Source organism: Pteronotus mesoamericanus, unplaced genomic scaffold, assembly GCF_021234165.1.
Source record: "Pteronotus mesoamericanus isolate MK-2021 breed Mesoamerican mustached bat unplaced genomic scaffold, CSHL_Meso_final contig_269, whole genome shotgun sequence".
In the NCBI taxonomy this organism is placed as follows: domain Eukaryota; kingdom Metazoa; phylum Chordata; class Mammalia; order Chiroptera; family Mormoopidae; genus Pteronotus; species Pteronotus mesoamericanus.
Window position 1 is genome coordinate 350834 of NW_026555114.1, and position 19382 is coordinate 370215.

Genomic DNA, 19382 nt, shown 5'->3' on the forward strand with positions numbered 1-19382 from the left:
AAAAGACAGCCCATGACTGGCTGACCTAAACTCAACAGGGGCCTGGACTGTCAAAACCTGTAAGAGTCTAACTACTCGGATGTGAACCACAGTATTTTATACTTTTACAAAAAAAAAAAAAAGAAAAAAGAAAAAGAAAGAGTATTGTAACATACAACTATTATAAACATTTTAATTTAAATATTACAATTACTCTGAGATCATCATTCTTATTTGCTGAACAAAGTCTACACTGTAGAAGAAAAAGTACAGGAGCTCTTTCTGCCCAATTAGGTATCTCCAATTATTTAAAACAGTGAAGTCATACTTAGCACTAAAAAAAAAACACCCCTCATAGATTTATTATCACCATCATATAAGGCTCAATGTCACTTTTTGGGTCTACTATGATACAAAATAGAAAAATCACTTTCTGTTGATTTTTCTATAAAAACATTTTCATAACCTGGTGTTTAAGGTTATGTTCAACATCTAGTTCCAAAACATTACCCTATCCAGTTCCAGGAAATGATTCATTAATTCTCATGATGTAACTCTTACTATGCAACAGAACTGCCTTAAAGACTTATTTATTTACTGCCTTGAAGACTTAAAAAATATGGGTGCCTTATTTCTACCCCCAGAGATTCTCACTAATTAGTCTTGGTGATACCCTAGTTTCAGAATTCTTTAAAGCCTCCTAGATGATCATAATATACCACTTGGATTAAGAACTAGTACCATAAATGATTTAAAACTATTCAATAATGTTGGAAGAGCTCTGGCTGGTGTGGCTTAGTGGGTTGAGCACCATCCTGTGGACCAAATATTTGCTGGTTCAATTCCCAGTCAGGGCCATGCCTCGGTTGCAGGCCAGGTCCCCAGCTGGGGGCGTGCGAGAAGCAACTGATCAATGGTCCTCTCACATATCAATGTTACTCTCTCTGTCTTTCTGCCTCCTTCCCCCATCTCTATAAATAAATAAATAAAATATTTTTTTTAATGTTGGAGGAAATTTTAAAATAAAGAAAGCATCTAATACTTACACTGAAACTTCCTCAGGTTGATTAATCCATGATCTCTTATAATTCTAGAATGAGAACCACAATAATGTTTATCATAGTTAGTTTTACATTTAAAAATGTTTTCCACATGCAGCTTTTATTAGCCATCCTAAACACTCTGAGGTGAAATACTGAGGTCCAAAGAAGTCACTCTCCACAAAGTTCTCTGGGTCAGTCAGTCACTAATACAATTTTAGACTCTCAAGCATCATACATTTTTCCTCTACATGCGCCTAGGAGTCTCTTAGTAACATTTGCTGGATGAATGAAGACTCAATGAGCAGTTACAAATACTGAAAAATACATGTCTATAACTTAAGATGAAATAGAAGGTAATCTGTTCTTGTCATAGAAATTAATCTATTTAGCTTAGGGAATTTAACGTAAATTTAAGGGAAACCTGGTATCCATAAAAGGGCACCATGATCACACATTCAACATTTACAACTGTATATTCACATAATGCTTTGAAACTATTTGAAATAAATATTATGCATGTTTAATGGAAGGGCACTATAAAACATAGTATCTAATAGCAACCTCAACAACTGAGTTCTACAATACTGTCTAGCTCTAATTTTGTGTTTTAAGCAAAGCAGAACTTAAGTAAACCATGCAAAGTTATGTGTCTGGAACCTTTGATTTATATCAAAGGTACTCTTGACTTGTAACGAAGCTTCTCACAGGAGCGGCTGGGCAAGCTTCCTCAGCACTTCTCAGAAGCTAACCAGACCCGCAGAGAGTAAGCTTTGCTTTAGCTCACATCTTGATCCCTCAGCAGTGCCTCCCAATTTCATCAGCACAATAGTTCCCAAATTCCATTCCTTTCTATTGTTGTGATGCCACTGTACCTCTAGTTAGCAACACCATGTGTTAGTAACATGCGTACACATACATACACATTCACACACACTCACAACCTCTGCATACCCTTCTCTGAACTGTTAAAGTCTCTGTAATCCAACAAGGGTCTGGGGTCCATAATTTCTCAATCTGAAATGTATGTTTTTTGCTCTGTTGCAAAGAGAAGGAATAACCAAGAGTGCCGGAAACTTGTTCAAAATTTCCTTTGAAATCCTTCTAGATACAAGGCTCTCATAAAAAATAAGTAGTCAGAATGAGACTAAAAAAAGTGTAACAACTTAATAGCATCTTGAATTTACCTTGTTCCTTTTTTCCTTGAAACAATGTACACACATTATTCATTGGTCATCAATACTTCAAAAAGGGTAAGGAAAAAGAGGTAAAACAACAACAACAACAACAACCACCACCACCCCTGCCAGGTATTATCATTCCCATTTGACAGATGGAAAAATTGAGACCCAAGAAGAAAAATGTGGTCTTCAAGGTCACAAGAAAAGCCACAACTGAAACATTCTTATGGGCTGTATGTGTATGTGGTCAATAGTCCAAAGCTGAAAGAAAGATATAGTTTTCTATACTTACTTTTTTCGCCTTTGTCTCTCCTTTAACCTGGAATGGTAAATATCTACTACGGCCATCTTCAGAGCTACAAATAAATAAACACATACGTATAAATAAAGCCAAGATAAAAATAAATGTTTTACCCAAACTTTGAACCTCATATTGCTAACTATTCCACACTCACTCACTGGTCTAGGAAGTTTACCTCTTCGAAATAAAAATATACTAGGATGCTGAATTTCTTTATCAGTAAATCATAGTGATGTTCTTTTTCCCCTATTTATGTTTATATGACATTACCCTGTAGATAACAGTTTCTGCTTTCTACTGAACATCTCTTTTGGCCATGCCTTGTAATGTACGTTACTAACTTTCACATAAAGTTCAACAAAGAGTCTTAACTTTGGTAATACACAGGCTAGAAATTACATCTATTAGTCATAAAAATGAATATTGATTGTAGTTAAAACTGCACAGGAGTGAGTTCAGGAGGCAACATCAAGACAAGACTAATGTGAGTAAGGTGCAGCACAGACATTTTCTTGGAGTTTCAGCAGTGTTCAGTCGGAGAGCAGCAACTATTTAGGGAGTAGTTTTGTCTTCAGTTGCGCAAAGTTCCATTAAGCAGCCCCAAAAACCCAAAAGCTATCCTCTGGTTGGTTGCCCATGTCCCAGTCCTTTCCTCACTTTAGTCTCGTGCTAAAGACACAGGGGATTAGAAGAAAAGAGTCACTGGATAGCAAAAGTTTTCACCAATACAGTAATTCTAGTTCCCTTCCTTTCCTTAGTCACTTTTTCCATCTTCAGAATTCCTCAGGGTTCTATTCTCATCTCTCTTGTCACCTCTCACCTTATTCCTATAAGCTCATCTACTGCTATGGTTCCACGTACCATCAAAATATGTAATTTCTAAGTCAAATATTTATTTTAAGTTCCAGACCCTACTGGGTATCTCTTCTCGTGTAGTCTTCTGTTGTGCACTTGTATTCTACCTCCTTCCCATCCTCCAAAACCCTTCTCTTGGTTCGCAGTGTCACGGAACACCTCCCTACCCAGGAAGAAAATCAATCTGGACTCTTCTTCCCTTTCTCGCCATATCTAGTCAGTCAGTGAATCTTATCTATACCTAGTGCTTAAAGCTCCCTCAAATCCATTTCTTCCTCAGTCCCTAATTCTACTCCTTAACTCAGGCATCTTATCTCACCTAATCACTGCATCCACTCTTTTAATGACTACCTATTCACTCCAACAATTCATGTCCTACCTTACCCCAACAATTCATCACCTTTAAATGCTACAACAGTAATGTTTTAAAGCACAATCTAATGATTTAATTCCCCTACTTATAATTCTTTAGTGGCTTCCTATCCACTTATAAGAGTTCAAACTCTTATATTCCCCCATATGCCCTATGCCCCAGATGAAACAGTTGCTGAGTACAGAGCAGGGATCCAAACCTAGGTGTCTGGTTCCAAAGCCTTGAGTAGGAAAGACATTGAAATTGTCCAACATGTTTATTTTTCTTTGTTAATCCTACATCCTAAATCTGGCTTAACTGAAAATGAAAGGTATAATTTTTAAAAGTCTCAGAAGTAAAAAACTTCTCTAGGCTTTTCAGTAAGAATACCTCTGGAGTTAAAAAATAAACACCAATCATTAACAACTCTAGAAAAAAATATGAGGAATGCATAACTTAGCACTATGCTACATGAAATCATTTTTTCTCATCTATAATCTATGAATTCTGAAGAAATATAAGATTTAAAAATCTTAGTAGATTCTGGAACTATCTTAATAACTTGCTATCTGCTTAAGTGTTGTAAAAATTGACTTTGGTGGCTTTAATCACTGAATGTGATCATAGAAGAAGGAGGCTCTAGAGCACAACATAGACCTGATGTGTTCTCTGAAAAACTAAAATACATTATTCAAATGTTAAGTAACATAATTTCTAAGAACACACCAGCCTTCGCAACATAGAATTGGTTGTGTGTGACAATCACTTCTTCCAGGATAGAAAGCTTCATTCCAAAATACAGCCTCTGTAATACTAACAAACAAAAACATCAATCCAATCTCATCCACAGAATGTGAGATGCAAGTTCCAGTTTAACTTGTGGGGGCAACGAGTCAGCACAGATTTAAATGTTCTGCCAGAGCACCTCTTAAACCGTGTTTTCCAAGGGGTAAGTTACGTACTCCCGCTAAACCCTGTCTCCCTACTCCGTATCCAGCTTCCCTTCCTAGCAGTAGTCCCTGGGGGCATCTCCATGAAGCACTTTGAAACCCACACTTCTGTTAAAAGGGTAGGGGGGAAAATGGAATGAATTAAAGAAGAGAAGAGAATACAATGATTTATTAGAATCACCATTTCTTTCCTTACATCAAAACAAATACAAGTTGAGCAAGGTACAATCCTGGCGCACTATCAATATGTAGCCCTGGCGAGAGAACAGAAATAAATTCTGGATATTCCATGCTAACTCATTACTGTCTACTTGCCCTAAGGATAGTCTCAGATTAAAAAGAAGAAATACCAAAATCTAACATGCAGGGCTATGAACAGATGCACTACATATAACTTCAGTCACTGGGAAATGACCAGAAATACTTTATCTAGGCCATTCTCCTTTGGATCTGAGATAAAAAAATAACAAGTTCTAGCTGGATGACCTGAAGAGGTGAGAGAGTGCAATTTTTTTAAAGTTTAAGTATTAAAAAAAGAGTATTCACTACCATGAAAATTTTGTCCTTTTCTAACAAGTTTGAAAATTTAAACATCCTTTTTTTTTCCCTCCTAACTACCCACAAACTAAAAATAATTCAATGATACCAGGTTCAACATTTATGGCAATGGTTTTCAAACCTTTTTTTTTTTTTTTTTAGGTAGAGCTCTTTCTACAAATTAATTCTTTCTTGATTTATAGGGTGGTTCCATACGAAAGCCCAGGTACCACAGAATGGCCCATACCCTGCCACTGTCTTCTAGCAATTGCTGTGGAATGACAGGCTCTCAAATACTGTGCTGGTGGAGATGTTCTTCACATGCCTATGAAGTGGAAAAGTAGATAAGAAGAGAGAGAGGATGTGTCTCTGGTATGTAGTATGACCTAATAAAAGTTTTAGAGTGGATTCTATTTCTTATGACAAACAGAATTAGGAAGTCAATAGTTCAAGGCAGAAAAAGAAGTAGATATAATAGCTAAGTTATAACTAAAATACACTGAGCGTTTATCATGTTTCAGGTTCTTTGTGTGCCTTGTTTAACCACACAATAGTAAGAAGAGTTCAATAGGAAAGAAACTACTTGATGATACAGTGGAAATCACGGCTAATTTTGACAAAAATATTTCTAAGACACTAACTTACCATACTGTTTCCTGAGATTTGTGTGGGAATGACTTAATTAAAACAGAAAAAACTGAAGAGACTGTGTTACCAAAAAAAAAAAAAAATTCTAGCTTGATCATTTCAGTAGTTTAAACATGTACAACTGGCTCTGGGTAACAAAGGGAAGGAAAAGAACACAGAAACAAATGAAAGGAGAACTGGAATTCTCCCAGAGTAAAATTCACATCTGAAGCTATCTCTTTGCCTTTATAAAGCACACTCAGGTAGCAGGTGATTATAAGAGCTTCACTCCACGAACAACTCAGAGAAGACCACAGCACAGCAGGCAGAATAGAAATAACAAGGCAGACACTGCCAAGAATGAGAATCATCAGTTCACATTCTACTTACAGTGACTGGAGGTTCCACTAAAGTGGGCAACCGAAGAACCAGAGATCATTGAAAACAAACCAACTAACCCCCTACCCCCCCACCCCCCAAAACCTATCCACTTGATGTAAGGCCTCTGAAATCTTGGCCTTGGGGGAAGAACAGTCTCCCTGTGATTATACTGGGCACTGATAACAAAGTTTCCAAATGGCTGGCCTTAAAATATTTCAAGAAGTGGGCAGAAGTCAGAGGCAGCTCCTTCCCACTGCAATATATTTCTAACGTTGTTCAAAATAGCCGGCAACATGTTTCTGTTTTCCTGACAGAAGGCACTTACTGTTTGTTTGGCAAGAAAATGAAGTCAGAGGCCTTAACTGCGGGGAAGCCAATCAAAATCCCTCTGACAACCACACAAGTACAAACCTGTGACTCGTATTCCCAAGAAGCAAAGCTTTAGTCATTCCCCACCCCCCAACCCCCAAGCTTTTGGCCAAGAAGTACACAATTAATTCTGTGAAGGAAAGGCGACTGTATGACCTAGAGGTTAAAGTCAGCAACAAGGAGGCAATGGGCAAGTTAGTTAACTCCTTTGTACAATACCTTGAATGTAAAATGAGAAAATATCAATTCCTGCTTCCCAGGAATGTGGTTAAGCCGTAGGAGACAACAAATGTGAAATGTCATTTCCTCCCCCGACCCCCAAAAAACCCAGCAACAAAAATTTAAGATTATAAAGATAATTAGTACACTATTAAGATCAGAGACTCTGGAGATGGCTCTGTCACTTGCAGGTTACATGATCTCAGGCAAGTTAGGTGATATTTCCATTCCTCAATTTCCTCATCTATAAAATGGGGATAACAATAATGTCCAACTCACAGAGTTTTGTGAGGATTAAATGAGTTCACATGTATGAAGGGCTTAAAATGGTACCTGGCAAACAGTAAGTGCTCAATGTATTAGCTATTATTAATAGCATTTATATCTAAAATGTCCTAAGCACAGAATAGTCAAATCACTTTAAGGGAAGGGTACCTGCACAAGGTGAGTGTGCACAGAGGCCAGGGTGGATATCTGATCTACTAACTGTAAAAGGATCTAAAGGCTGACAATATGGGCCGAACGCAGGTGGGGGGCAGGGGCGTGGGGGGGGCGGGAATCCATGCCTGGCCAAGAAATTTTGCTGAAATTATCTTTCCAAATAAAGGGAGAATAAACTGTTTTAATGTGCAACCCTGAGAAGTGTTGAAAACACAGACCCAACACACAGGAAGGAGCTTATAATGCCTCTTGCTTGCCTGGCTTATGAGACAGCAACAGTTAGAAGATGCTGCACCCAGGATTTCAGACCCTGTGAAACTCTGGGAAAGAGGAGTCCACAAATTTAGGAGATTTTCCCAAATGAAAGCAAGTGGTGAGTGATGTTCTCAGGAAAAGGGAACTACACTATGTGTCTGTACCGAAATTCCCACAACATAATCATGATGTTCATGAGTCTCCTGCATCTCTCTTTCTGAGCCCATAATTTCTGCTTATTTCAATAAAACATAGGGAAGTGTCATTTAGGGATCCCAGAACTTCCTTATTTTCTTCTTTAGACACTGTTTCACTTGTAATATCTTCTTTGGGCCCATTCTAAAAGCTTTCTGATATGGTCTTAGCTGGTGTAGCTCAGTGGGTTGAGTGCTGGATTGCCAACCAGAAAGGTTGCCATTTACCTGGTCAGGGCACAGGCCTGGATTGTGGGCCAGGTCCCTGGTTGGGGGCTTGCAAGACACAACTGATTCTCTTTCCTTCTCTTTTCCTGATCTCTAAATACAAATAAACAATTCTTTTTAAAGCTTTCTACTATGGCTGGAATGCAATTTATTATCCTTCCAATGTGCCTTAGGTCTCTATAATGAACTATTCAAAACCATTTTATTAGACAAATTCCATGAATGATAGGAAAAGTCTTTGGGTGAGGAAAGGGGCTTTGTGGCATCCATTGATCTAGATGCCTTGCGATGGAATATTAAAAAACACCCAGCCAAACCAAGCCAAACAATTTGCTTCCTTCCAGTAGTTATAAGTGAGGGAATATAAAAGGAATGTTGTTAATACTCAGTAATATTAAGAGTATATTAGTATAATGGAATGGTAGTTACATCATCCTGAATGATGTACCATCTTTCATTGGCGATATTCATACTCTCTGATGAATCAGTGTCACTCCTTCTCTTTTGGCACGGGACACAAAGAAATAGTAAGCAAGATTCTAAGGCCTTGCCCAAGATCACCCAGTGACTAGGAACAAGTGTGAGGTTGAACTGGTATCCTGATTTGCACAAAATATGTGTCCCTCAGTCTGTCGTAGGTGTGCTCCTTCTTATTCCTTCCTGAGTCTCCTTGGGCTCCTAGGCCCCTTTCAAAGAGTGCTCTGGGAGAAACTGCTCAGCTCAGGGCCAATAAGATGCCCCGCTGGGTAGTGAGGGTCATGCCACCAGAGGAGCTAAGAACTCAGAGCCAAACACAAAGCATCCTTTTGTGGCACCAGCAAGTCGTCCCTCTAGTGCTGCAAAACCTCTTTAAAATGTTATCACCCTTTAAAAAGCACCGATCTCAACATCTTACAGTCCACTACTAGACAGGGAAGCAAAGGGGAGTCCAGGACTATTATTTATGTTCTGTTAAAGCTATTTATGTATCACAATAGCTGATGTTTCGGTTCTAGTTCAAATGAACTAGAATCAAAAGACTAACAAGGTTGTAGAAACTGTAGGAAGAGCACAAAGAATTAAAGTATACTGTAGGTTTGAAATGTTAACTTAAAAACTGTCACTCAATTGTTTCATCCTTTCTGTTGTTTTTCCCTTTTGCTCCCACTTAATTACAGAAAGTAGCACAAGTGCACCAGAACAATTACAGATCCCATTTCTAGGAAAAATGAAGAGTGAAATTAAATGCCAACCATTACTACAGTTTTCTTAATAATGCTGAGGCCTAAGAATGAAGACCTTGGATTTGGGCCCAGAGAAGTGATTCAGCAAGTCTCTTACATAGTTTAGCTATTATTGACATTAAAGAGTCTGACTTTCAAAAGTTTGGTACTTTTGAATGGCATCTGAAAGGATAATATTTATAAAGTTGCATTTTTTTTCATCCTGGAAAAGAAAGATACAACCAGGAAACAATACCATTTTAACTAAAAGTGGTATAAACGAGGAGAAATACTGAATGGCAATCTGCATACTACCTTTAAGGGAACAACACAGGGTGAGAAAGACAATAACATGAGTTACTCAGGGTTGCAAAGGAGAGATAGACCTGATGACTGAACAAATACAATGAATCTAGTGAAGGCCAATGTGGTTGGCTTTCAAGCTTCCTCTTTTAGTTCAATCTGCGTCACTCTGACTTTCCTTAAAGTTGTGTGGGAGAAGAGAGATGAAATTTTGCAAAGAAAACTGCTCAAGGAATATGTAGAGAAAAAGTCCTGAAAGTAAAATTTTTATGAGGACTCTTTCTTTGTCCTCAATCTGGTGTAACAAACACCTAGGCAGCTCTTCTATGGAGAGAGGAATCAAATTCCCTTTCTAATGACAGGGTAGCAGTTAATGCCACATGAAAACTTGATTTATAATTCAACAAGGATTCTACTTGCCTTTCCTGCCTGGAATATAGATTTAAGAGAAACAATGAAGATGCTGTTTGGGAACTATAGAATCTAAGGGAGCATTATTCATATTGCATCATATTCAATTCTGGACTGAACTGAAAGAGAAGACTGGAGGATATTCTGAATATGTAGCTCACTGAAAATAGTGGGGGGGGGGAAGAGATTCAACAAAAGTCTAACCATCCACTTTTAAGAGCCCTGTTGGCATTAACCATTGATGTTATAATGCAAGAGTCGACATAAATCCTTAGAAGGCTAACCTTAGATGAGAATTCAGAAACACTAAAAACTTAACACTTCTGAGAAACGAGAAATTCCTAATCTTGGTTGAAAAGTCCTCAAAGAACTTCCATTCTTTTCCCCTGCTATGGGAAATTTGGGGTAGCAAATTACAGTGGGCATCTAGAATCAGCAGTTGCTACTAAAGTGCCAAGGTTTTCACAATGACTCCCTTCCTTTTTGGGAGGCAGTAAGGGTCAGTGAACCGATTACTTCAGTGTAGGCTTTCCTCAGTCAAAAGGAAGATCACACACACAGTCCAAGGAATGGGATATTCCCAGCTACCATGGTACTCCCACCACCGGCACAAATGGTCTTTCTCACTGTGGTCAAAACCCAACAACAGAGTAAGTTCAGCAACTTAATTGCTAGACTTTGAGTCCTGTTAAGGGCAGGGGACATGTTTATTCATCCTTATATTCCTAGATCCCAACACAGTGTCATCACATAGTTTGCGATCAATAAAAGCATTGGCTGAAACAAAATGTTACCGTGTAAAATGTCCGAGTCATCTTCAACAAAATCGATGTCTCTCAAGTCCCACTCTGCGTAATTGTCAAACTCCTGTTTGGGGGAAAAAAAACCCCGCCCCAAACTAATCAGCTTTGGGTAATACTTTTACAGTAGCCATGCATTAGAAGCAACTTGAAAACACACAGGTAAACACTCATTAAAAAGTACTGAATGGGGTACAAGGCCAGGATACTGCCACAAACAGTAAGTCACGGGGGAAATTTGAGAGGCTTTCAGGCAGTAGTGACAGCAAAAATGAGAACAGTTATTAGTTTATGAAAAAAGCCAAAGCTATTGTTCTAAAAATTAAAAGTGTGTTCATAAAAAGTAACCCCCATAAAATCGAATTCTGAATAGATCTTCAGGTATGAAAATTGTCTGCATTACTTCATTTACCTTTTTACTACCTTCTGAGGGCTCTGTTTATTCAACAATATTGCTTATATAGCTCAATGGATAGATTTGTTCATATTCTACTCAATGAGTACAATTCGTAGGGGTCGTGTCTATGGGGTCGCTCTGTAAGATCACTTGCCATGAAAAAAGTGCTGACTTGGGTGTAGCTAGCAAAATTGTTTGAAGCCCTCTAAACTTTCAACTTACCTCCAGAAGGACTGTAATTGTGAGTCACATGGCTTTTTAACTCCATAGTTGAACAAGGAACGTGTAGTTTTTAATATAAATTTGTCATTCTTTATCTTATAAATGCAGTACCGGGGTGAGCAAACTATAGCCTATGGACCAAATCCAGCCCACTGCCTGTTTCTGTAAAAAAAAATTTACTGGAGCACAGGCGTGCTCATTTGTTTACATATTATCAATGCTTCTTTTGCATAATAATAGCAACATTTAGTTGCAAAAGAGACTTTATGGCTTGCGAAAGCTACAATATTTACCATCTGGCCCTTAAAAAAAGTTTGCCAACCCCTGATATAGTACAACCTTGAAACCTGCTAGGTGTGGAATGAGGACCAGCCTAAAGAAGCCCGTTACCTACTAAGAAGGGGGGAGCCAACACCAATGACACTTATAAAACAGATTCCTGGTCTGAAGAACTTCTGCTGTTCTGCATGTGAAAATGTTTACAAATGAGAAAAGGCACTGAAATAGAAGAAAATGTGGCTATGTAAGCCCTCCCAATTACAGCGCTTTGAAAATCTTTCCTCAGTCCTAAGGAACCAAAGGTAAAAGATATAAGCCTGGTCAGAAACAAAAACAAGTTTCTCCTACCTCAATGAAATCTGCTCGAGCTGGCATGTATCCTGCCATGTCCCGAGAAAGCAAAGAGTCAAAGGTAGGTCGGGGAGGGTCATCTGCAGCTGGAAGAATTTAGAGTTTTTCTTACTTACTTTATAAAATATTGGCCTTAAAAAAGTGACACAGAAATAGTCCTTATTAACATTCTGAAATACTTTTGTTTGGAAAAAGACAGTGACTGCGAGAATACATAAAATTCAAAAGATTTGTATAAAAATGAAAAAGATAAAGTATTATGGAAATAGACTGATTTCTTAAAAAGGAAATTTTAAGACTTAATGAATCCTTTAAGTAAGTATGGGAAAATTCACTCTGCTCTTAACACGCGAAAAAGCCAAGGATCTTTTCTTTAATATTACAGAATGTTCAGTATTTACCCTGTCTCCTTCAGCTCCCTTATACTTTAGGACCGATCTCAACTCACAAAGCTCATCCAACTGAGAGGCAGAAAAACAAAAACAGAAACAAAACAACAAGAACAAAAAAACCACTGGATTTGGAAGTTAGCTGGAATTGAGTCCTAACTCTAACATCAACTAGTCTCCTAAATCCCCACTTGACTTTGCAAAAATCATTTAACCTTCCTGAACCTGTTTCCTCCTGTGTAAAACAAAAGCACTTGCTCTGCCTAGCTTACTGGGTGTCTATGAGGAACAAATGGTCTAATGGATTTGGGAACAGAGTGCTAACCTCCAAAGTACCATCCAAACAGGAGGTATCACCAGGCTCTGGTAACAGGCTTTGTGTTAGTCAGCTATGAAACTGCTCCTAGAGAGTATGAGGAAAGGGAGGGAGGAAGGGAAAACTTTCATATCCCATTACTTGTGCTCTGGGAGTCATTGAGGAAAGATGTCCATTTATAATTCATCATGATTTTGGTTATGTTTTGTTAGAAGACCCATGGGTCCCTCAGCCACATGAGATTTAAAAAGTAAAGTGTGCTGCTACTGCCACAATGAAGTGAACAAAAATAACAAATTGCTTCTTGGACTTAACGCTAGGATGATTAATAATTAATGATACTGAGTTAAATACTGGACTTCTTTAAGTAACTAATACGTACAATCGTAAACTCTCCCAAGGAATTGTAAAAAGCCTTGTGTTCACAACAGCATGGAAAGATTGGTTCATTTTGCAATCTCACCTCACAGAAGCAGGCATTAACATTAACTAATGTGTTAAACTTAAAGAATCTCAGATGTAACTGCACATGGGCTTCAGGCACTCTGACACCCAATACAGAACTCTGTCCTCTGGGAGACGTTTTCTCCATGCCCCACTATGGCTCTGCCTCTCAATAATGGCCATGTCAACTCATTCTGTCTTTCATAAACTGGTTAGCTGTCTAGGTCACCACACCATTATTTATCTGCTATGCAACAGGGCTAAAGATGACCTAAATATCTCTTACGAAGGGAGGCACTTACAGTGAAATGGAATGGCTGTGTCAGCAGCTTTTGCCTCCTCTGCTTGCTTCAGGTTCAGCAGGGTAGATGCAAAGAGAGGGTTGTTGATGAAATGTTTCATATAGTGCTTCTCACACTCCTCCTTGGTCTTGGTACACATCTGATTGGCTACATCCTGCCTACAGGAATGTGAGGAAAAGAGACGGGAGTAGTGCTTTCAACTATACATAATGGTTAAAACAAGGTTTGTTCATTTCAAATTTTAAGTCCTATCCTTATAATATCTGGAATTTGATACCTCCAAACTGGTGTCATGAGCCATCAGCAGGACAATAAGACAAATATAAGCCTAATATTCGTGTAATCTGATATTCCAAATCCTGCTATTCTAAGATACAAAAACAGTTTCTGAAAAGCTCTTTCCTTTCCACCAAAAGATGGGAAAAATTTCTAGAAAACTTAAAATTACCTTGTGAGCCCAGTCCCAGGGAGAGAATTGCTACAAAAATAACAAGCTACTTCGGAACACTAAGAATGTACATAAGTATAGTTTTATACTTGAGTAATGTTTTGTAGTTTACAAAACACTTCACGTGAGCAAACATTTCTTTACTAGAGCTCTTACAATAGGCCAAGCATAACATAACATAATTTAAATTAATCCTACCATTAACTGTGTGGTGTGAGTACTATCTCAATATCACAGATGAAAAAAAATGAGGCCCAAAGACATTAAGAAACTTGCTCAAGAATACAAAGCACATCAGAGACAAAGCCAGAATTTGTTTTCAAAACTCCTGACTCTCAGCCCAGATGGTGAAGAGGTAGAGGTGAAATCTCTCAAAGCCGCTTATCAACCTCTTTTCCACAGCACTTTTGTTTATTCTTCTCGTAAGGTATTACTATGCCCTGATTTTTGTATTTCAAATATATATATAGTATGTACAGGGTCTGGCATAGATAATGCCCCTTTTACTACAAAATTGTTAGCATGTAATTCTGTAACATAACAATCTCACACTCAACCACACCATTATGACATCTTAGGTGAAATGTCAAATTGCTGTCCATCTCGTGCAAGACATTCACATACCCTACCAACCACATTCAAGCAAGCGTTACTTCTGCTGGACCCTGTATGATTGATATATATTGATATCTATCTATCTATCTATCTATCTATCTATCTATCTATCTATATCTAGGCCAGTCTGGAAAAAGTCCAGCCATTGTTACTATAATGAGAACAGTTTGTGTGACATTGATATAACCTGGCAGCCAAGGAGAATGGACTGGTTGTGCATGTGTGAATGACGATTTCACTTTAGTACTAAGTGGGGGCACTAGATGTCATTGAGTGAGCACGTGTACTGTGGGGCCATCATATTCAAAATGACTGAGCAAGAAGAGCAATGAATTTGCATCAAATTTTGTGTTAAGCTTGACAAAATTCCTCCACAGAAACTATCTGGATGACTCAGGTGGCTTTCAGGGATGATGCAGTGTGTACAGCGCAAATAAAAGTGTGGCACAAACGTTTCAAAGGTAACTGAGAATCTGTTGAAAGTAATCCACATTCAGGAAGGCCTGCAACAGGCAGAATGCTGGAGAATGTTGAATGTGTACAGGTTGTAATCCACAAATATCAGCGACTTGACAGTGCAAGAACTAGAAGCTGATCTGCGGATTCCAAAAACTGCTGTTTCTGAGATTTTGATGCAAGATCTTGGCCTGAAACGGGAGATGGCAAATTCATTCCGCAGCTTCTGCTACCAGAGTGCAAGGAACATCATGCTGTAGTTGCTAATGACTTGATTCAAACTGTTACCAATGAACCAGATTTCCTCAAGAAGGTCATAAGTGGAGATGAATTGTGGGTCTACGGCTATGATCTGGAAACGAAGGCTCAGTCCTCCCAATGGAAGTCACCTGGTTCTCCACACACAAAGAAGGTGCAGCAAAGTCACAGCAAGATCAAGACCACGTTAACTGTGTTTTTTGATTGGGAAGGTATTGTCCATCACAAGTATGTCCCTCCAGGCCGAACAATTAATAATGAGTACTACACCTCAATGTTCTTTGTCAGTTGCAAGATGGAATAGGATAAAAATGGCCGGAGCTCTGGACGACTGGTGATTGGCAGCTTCACCATGACAACACACCTGCTCATGCATCACATCTCATGCAGTTTTTCGGTGAAACATCATATTGCCCAAGTGACTCAGCCCCGCTATAGCCCTTGTGACTTCTGGCTTTTCCCAAAACTAAAATTGCCTTTGAAAGAGAAAAGATTTCAGACTGTCAATGAGATTCAGGAAAACACAACAGGGCAGCTTATGGAAATTGGGAGAACTGTGTGAGATAGCAAGGTGCCTCCTTTGAAGGGGACTGAGGTGTCATTGTCTTATGTACCATGTTTTTTGTATTGTGTATCTTCTTCAATAAATGTCTTTTTTCACATTGCATGGCTGGAAACTTCCTGAACAGACCGTTTTATTTACACACACATATATGTATGCATATATATTCTCCTTCTAGATTATAAGCTTCTTGAGGGCAGAATGTCATAATTCTTAATTCTAACACCCTTATCACCAAGCTTAGTGCCTTACCCATGGCAGATAGAGAAACAATAGTCTTTTTGTGGTCTATGCTAAGAGGGAAGGGAGACAGGGAGGATTAGCGATTTAAGAGCATTAGAATGACAAGCAAAAAATGAAAAACCAAAAAGGCCAAAGATGACTACTAAGTGTCTCACAAAAGATCACGTTTTCTATCTTTGGTATTCCCCGTAATACATGATTATTTTATGATGTTTAATAAATGCTGAATGAATACATACAGGCAAAATGTGAACTGAACTCAACTCCCCTTCTTCAGAGCCCTCAGCCTAAGGAAGGCAGCATAATATAGTCTATTAATATCAGGAAAGATTATACATACTAGGGTGGTAGGACATGGTAGAACTAGTTAAGGATCCTTCAAAAACAAGTTATGTGACCATAAGAAATCATTTCAAGTCCCTTCGTTAAGCTTCAGATTCTTCATGAACAAAACATATTTAATAATCCTCTGCTATCTAGTTCACAACATGATATCATCAGTGTCAAAGTACTGATAAAAATGAGAGTGGTGGTATTGTTATTAAATGTTGTTGCCACCTAGGGCAACAGTAATAACTGCTGTCCAGTTCTGCCCCACTTGGACTAAGGCAGATTCTTGAAAGCTAAAAATAGGGCATGTGAACAGGAAGTCTGTCAAACTTGAATCTTAGGAAAGCTATGGTTATTTGCCTAAAGTCTGAGTCAGTTAAATGATGAGGGCATCCACAGCCAAGAAAAATTCATGAAATTGGAAAGGAGGAATGATTCATGAGTCTAAACTTCCCCACTATTCAGGAGGGAATAACCAATCTTCCTTGTGTTGATACATCCAAAATGCTCTTGTAGGGCTGCCCAGTCATAGAACAAGGAAATGTCCCGCATCCCAATGAGACATTAAGGAGGGCTTGTCTCTAAGTCATGGGTCAGTAAAAAAGCAACATATGATCCCCAAAACATATGACCTCAGACTTCTGAGGCTCCTCCCTTTACCCTTCAAGAGCACCTTCTTCTCTATGCTCACTAGGGCAGGACAAGCCCTAACACCAAGCTCTTACCAATTTCCAAAGCCACAGTCCATCACAGCTTCTAAAAGGGCCATTTCTTCTTGGGCAGTCCAACTGGGGTCAAGAACAGGAAAATCTGAGGTCTATGAAAGAAAAAGATTTGCCTAAGAACAGACATAGAAAAGGTTTGCCTAGAAACCTCAATGGTAATACTAATTTTTGTCCTTAAAACCAATTCTATTTAAATAACTCTTCTTATGGGGGTCTACTGCCCTTACTCCTATTTACACCATCAAGGGTCTCCAATAAATATTATAACCCATAAATGCCATGTAATTCATGCAGAAACATATATATATTTTAAACTTAGCACAAAGGTAGAGATAAATATTTTATTATTCTCCCATGTAGCTAAGAAAGAGGGGAATACACATGTGTATTTATTTTTTAATTAATTTTTAAAAAATATTTTATTTACTTTTAAATAACTAAAATACAAATATTTTAGTTATTTAAAGTAAAAAATGTTTCATTTATACATTTCTAAATGTACAAGGGTGGGAAAAAGAGAGGAGGGGAAACATAGATGTAAGAGAGAAACATCAATCTGTTGCCTCTTGTACATGCCTTGCATCATGACTGGAAACCAAACCTACAGCCCAGGTGTGTGTCCTGACCAGAAATTGAACTGGAGACCTTTTGCTTTGCAGGATGAGGCCCAACCAACTAAGCCACACCATCAGGGGCTATTTCTTCATTTTTTTAAATGGAAGAATAAACCACACATTTAAAAAAAAAAGATTACCTGTGGGGAAGGGAGGAAGAAAACAGGTAGAAAGGATAGGGATAAAAGTTAGACCTCTCTGAATATTCCCTGTTTTGCAGATTTAACTTTGAAACCACAGATATTGTATGTAATTATTAAATTTTAAAAGCCTAACAATTAAAAGCAAAATGTAACAAACATATAAATTAAGGCATCATCACACAGAAGGAAACAATGTTAGTTGATTTTAAAATATAATAATTTGACTGTATATCTGTAGAATATACCTTAAAGTAAAAGCAACTGCCAAAGTAACCCTTAAACTGTTTTCAGTAGTTTTTGTATATTCTGAGATTATTGCACGTGGATGTGTCATAGAGTAAAGCAAAAAAATAATTATTGGTATCATTGCACAGTGGGATTTTTGGCTTGGGGAAAAAATTTAGATATAGATCTTTGAGGTTATATAAAACTTTGTAGTCTAGTATTTGAATTGAAAGTTTTAGTATAAACTCATGATGTGTTTTGAATTAAAAGAATAATTTCCTAACATTGTTCACTGAAAATGTCTAGAAACAATGGCCAACCCAGCAGCAATAAGTGCTTCTATTGCCTAGTATGCAGTCTCTAAACATTATTTTCCACTAAAGGAACTAGAACTCCTTGAAGAAAAAGATGATTCTAGCTTTGGGTCAGGAAATGTACAAGATGAGATTGGAACATTTTGTCACACTGGAAAGCAAAGAGCCTCTCAAAGACTATAAGTGTCATGTCAAAAGAATTCAGAGACTAGCTTGTAGAGGCTCCCACTAACTAAAAATGGAACATTTTGAGCATTAAAAAGGATAACAAGTGCAAAGGAATGAAACACATAAAGCATTATAAATATCCAGAGGTACCAGGAAACCAACTCATATTTCGATACCAGTAAAAAAAAAAAAAAAAAAAAGGAAATAATCAAGTATTTATCCTGCCTTTCCTGTACAAATTTTATCTAAGAGTGAACACATAATGACATGAACTGTTTTTATAGACTTTAAATCAAATTAAAGGAGTAATAGAATAGTAGTTATTAAAAGATAACTACTTTGTAATCCTCAATAAATTAATAGATCTAGACAATAATCATATCTATGATGTAGCCATTAAATCTAACTACCAAACTATAGGAAACAGAAGACAGAGGTACATATTAGAGAGCAAAGTTCAGCCTCTATTAACATCTATTAAGACAATTCAGTTTTTAAAAAATCAAATAAATTATAAAAAGTGAGAGAGTGAGGGAAGGTTGGAGAGGAGGAGAACCCACAGAATAGAAAATATATGAGGCAACTAATTGGAATGTATGGATCTTATTTACATCCCAATTAGAACAAACTGGAAAAGTCCAAAAAAAAATTTATGATACTACTATACACTATGATACCCACAACAATAGCTAAAGTAAAAAAACTGACACTTTCAAAAGCTGACAAGCATGTGGAGCAATTAGAACCCTCAGGCACTGCTAGCAGAGGTGTAAAATGACACAACCATTCAGGAAACTTTTTGACAGTTTCTTAAAAGTTAATCATTTGTTCTATGACTCAGCAATTCCATTCCCAAGTATTTATCTAAGAAAAATGAAAATATATATCCATAGAAAGCTTTAAACAAGAATGTTCAGGGTGGCTTTTTTCATAATATTCAAAAACTAGCCAAAGCC

The 19382-nt window shown here is 37.8% G+C and overlaps 1 protein-coding gene across 1 annotated transcript in view; it reads right to left on the minus strand.

The window, feature by feature from the left end:
- The window catches only part of TADA2A (transcriptional adaptor 2A), a 45431-nt gene that overhangs the window by 11193 nt on the left and 14856 nt on the right, over positions 1-19382 (minus strand). Inside the window, exons 5-10 of the mRNA XM_054574837.1 lie at positions 16963-17054; positions 13326-13483; positions 11872-11960; positions 10620-10692; positions 2493-2556; positions 1026-1069 (exon numbers count right to left, since the gene is read on the minus strand). Coding sequence (XP_054430812.1) covers positions 1026-1069; positions 2493-2556; positions 10620-10692; positions 11872-11960; positions 13326-13483; positions 16963-17054 — 520 coding nt within the window. The remainder of the gene's footprint in view (positions 1-1025; positions 1070-2492; positions 2557-10619; positions 10693-11871; positions 11961-13325; positions 13484-16962; positions 17055-19382) is intronic.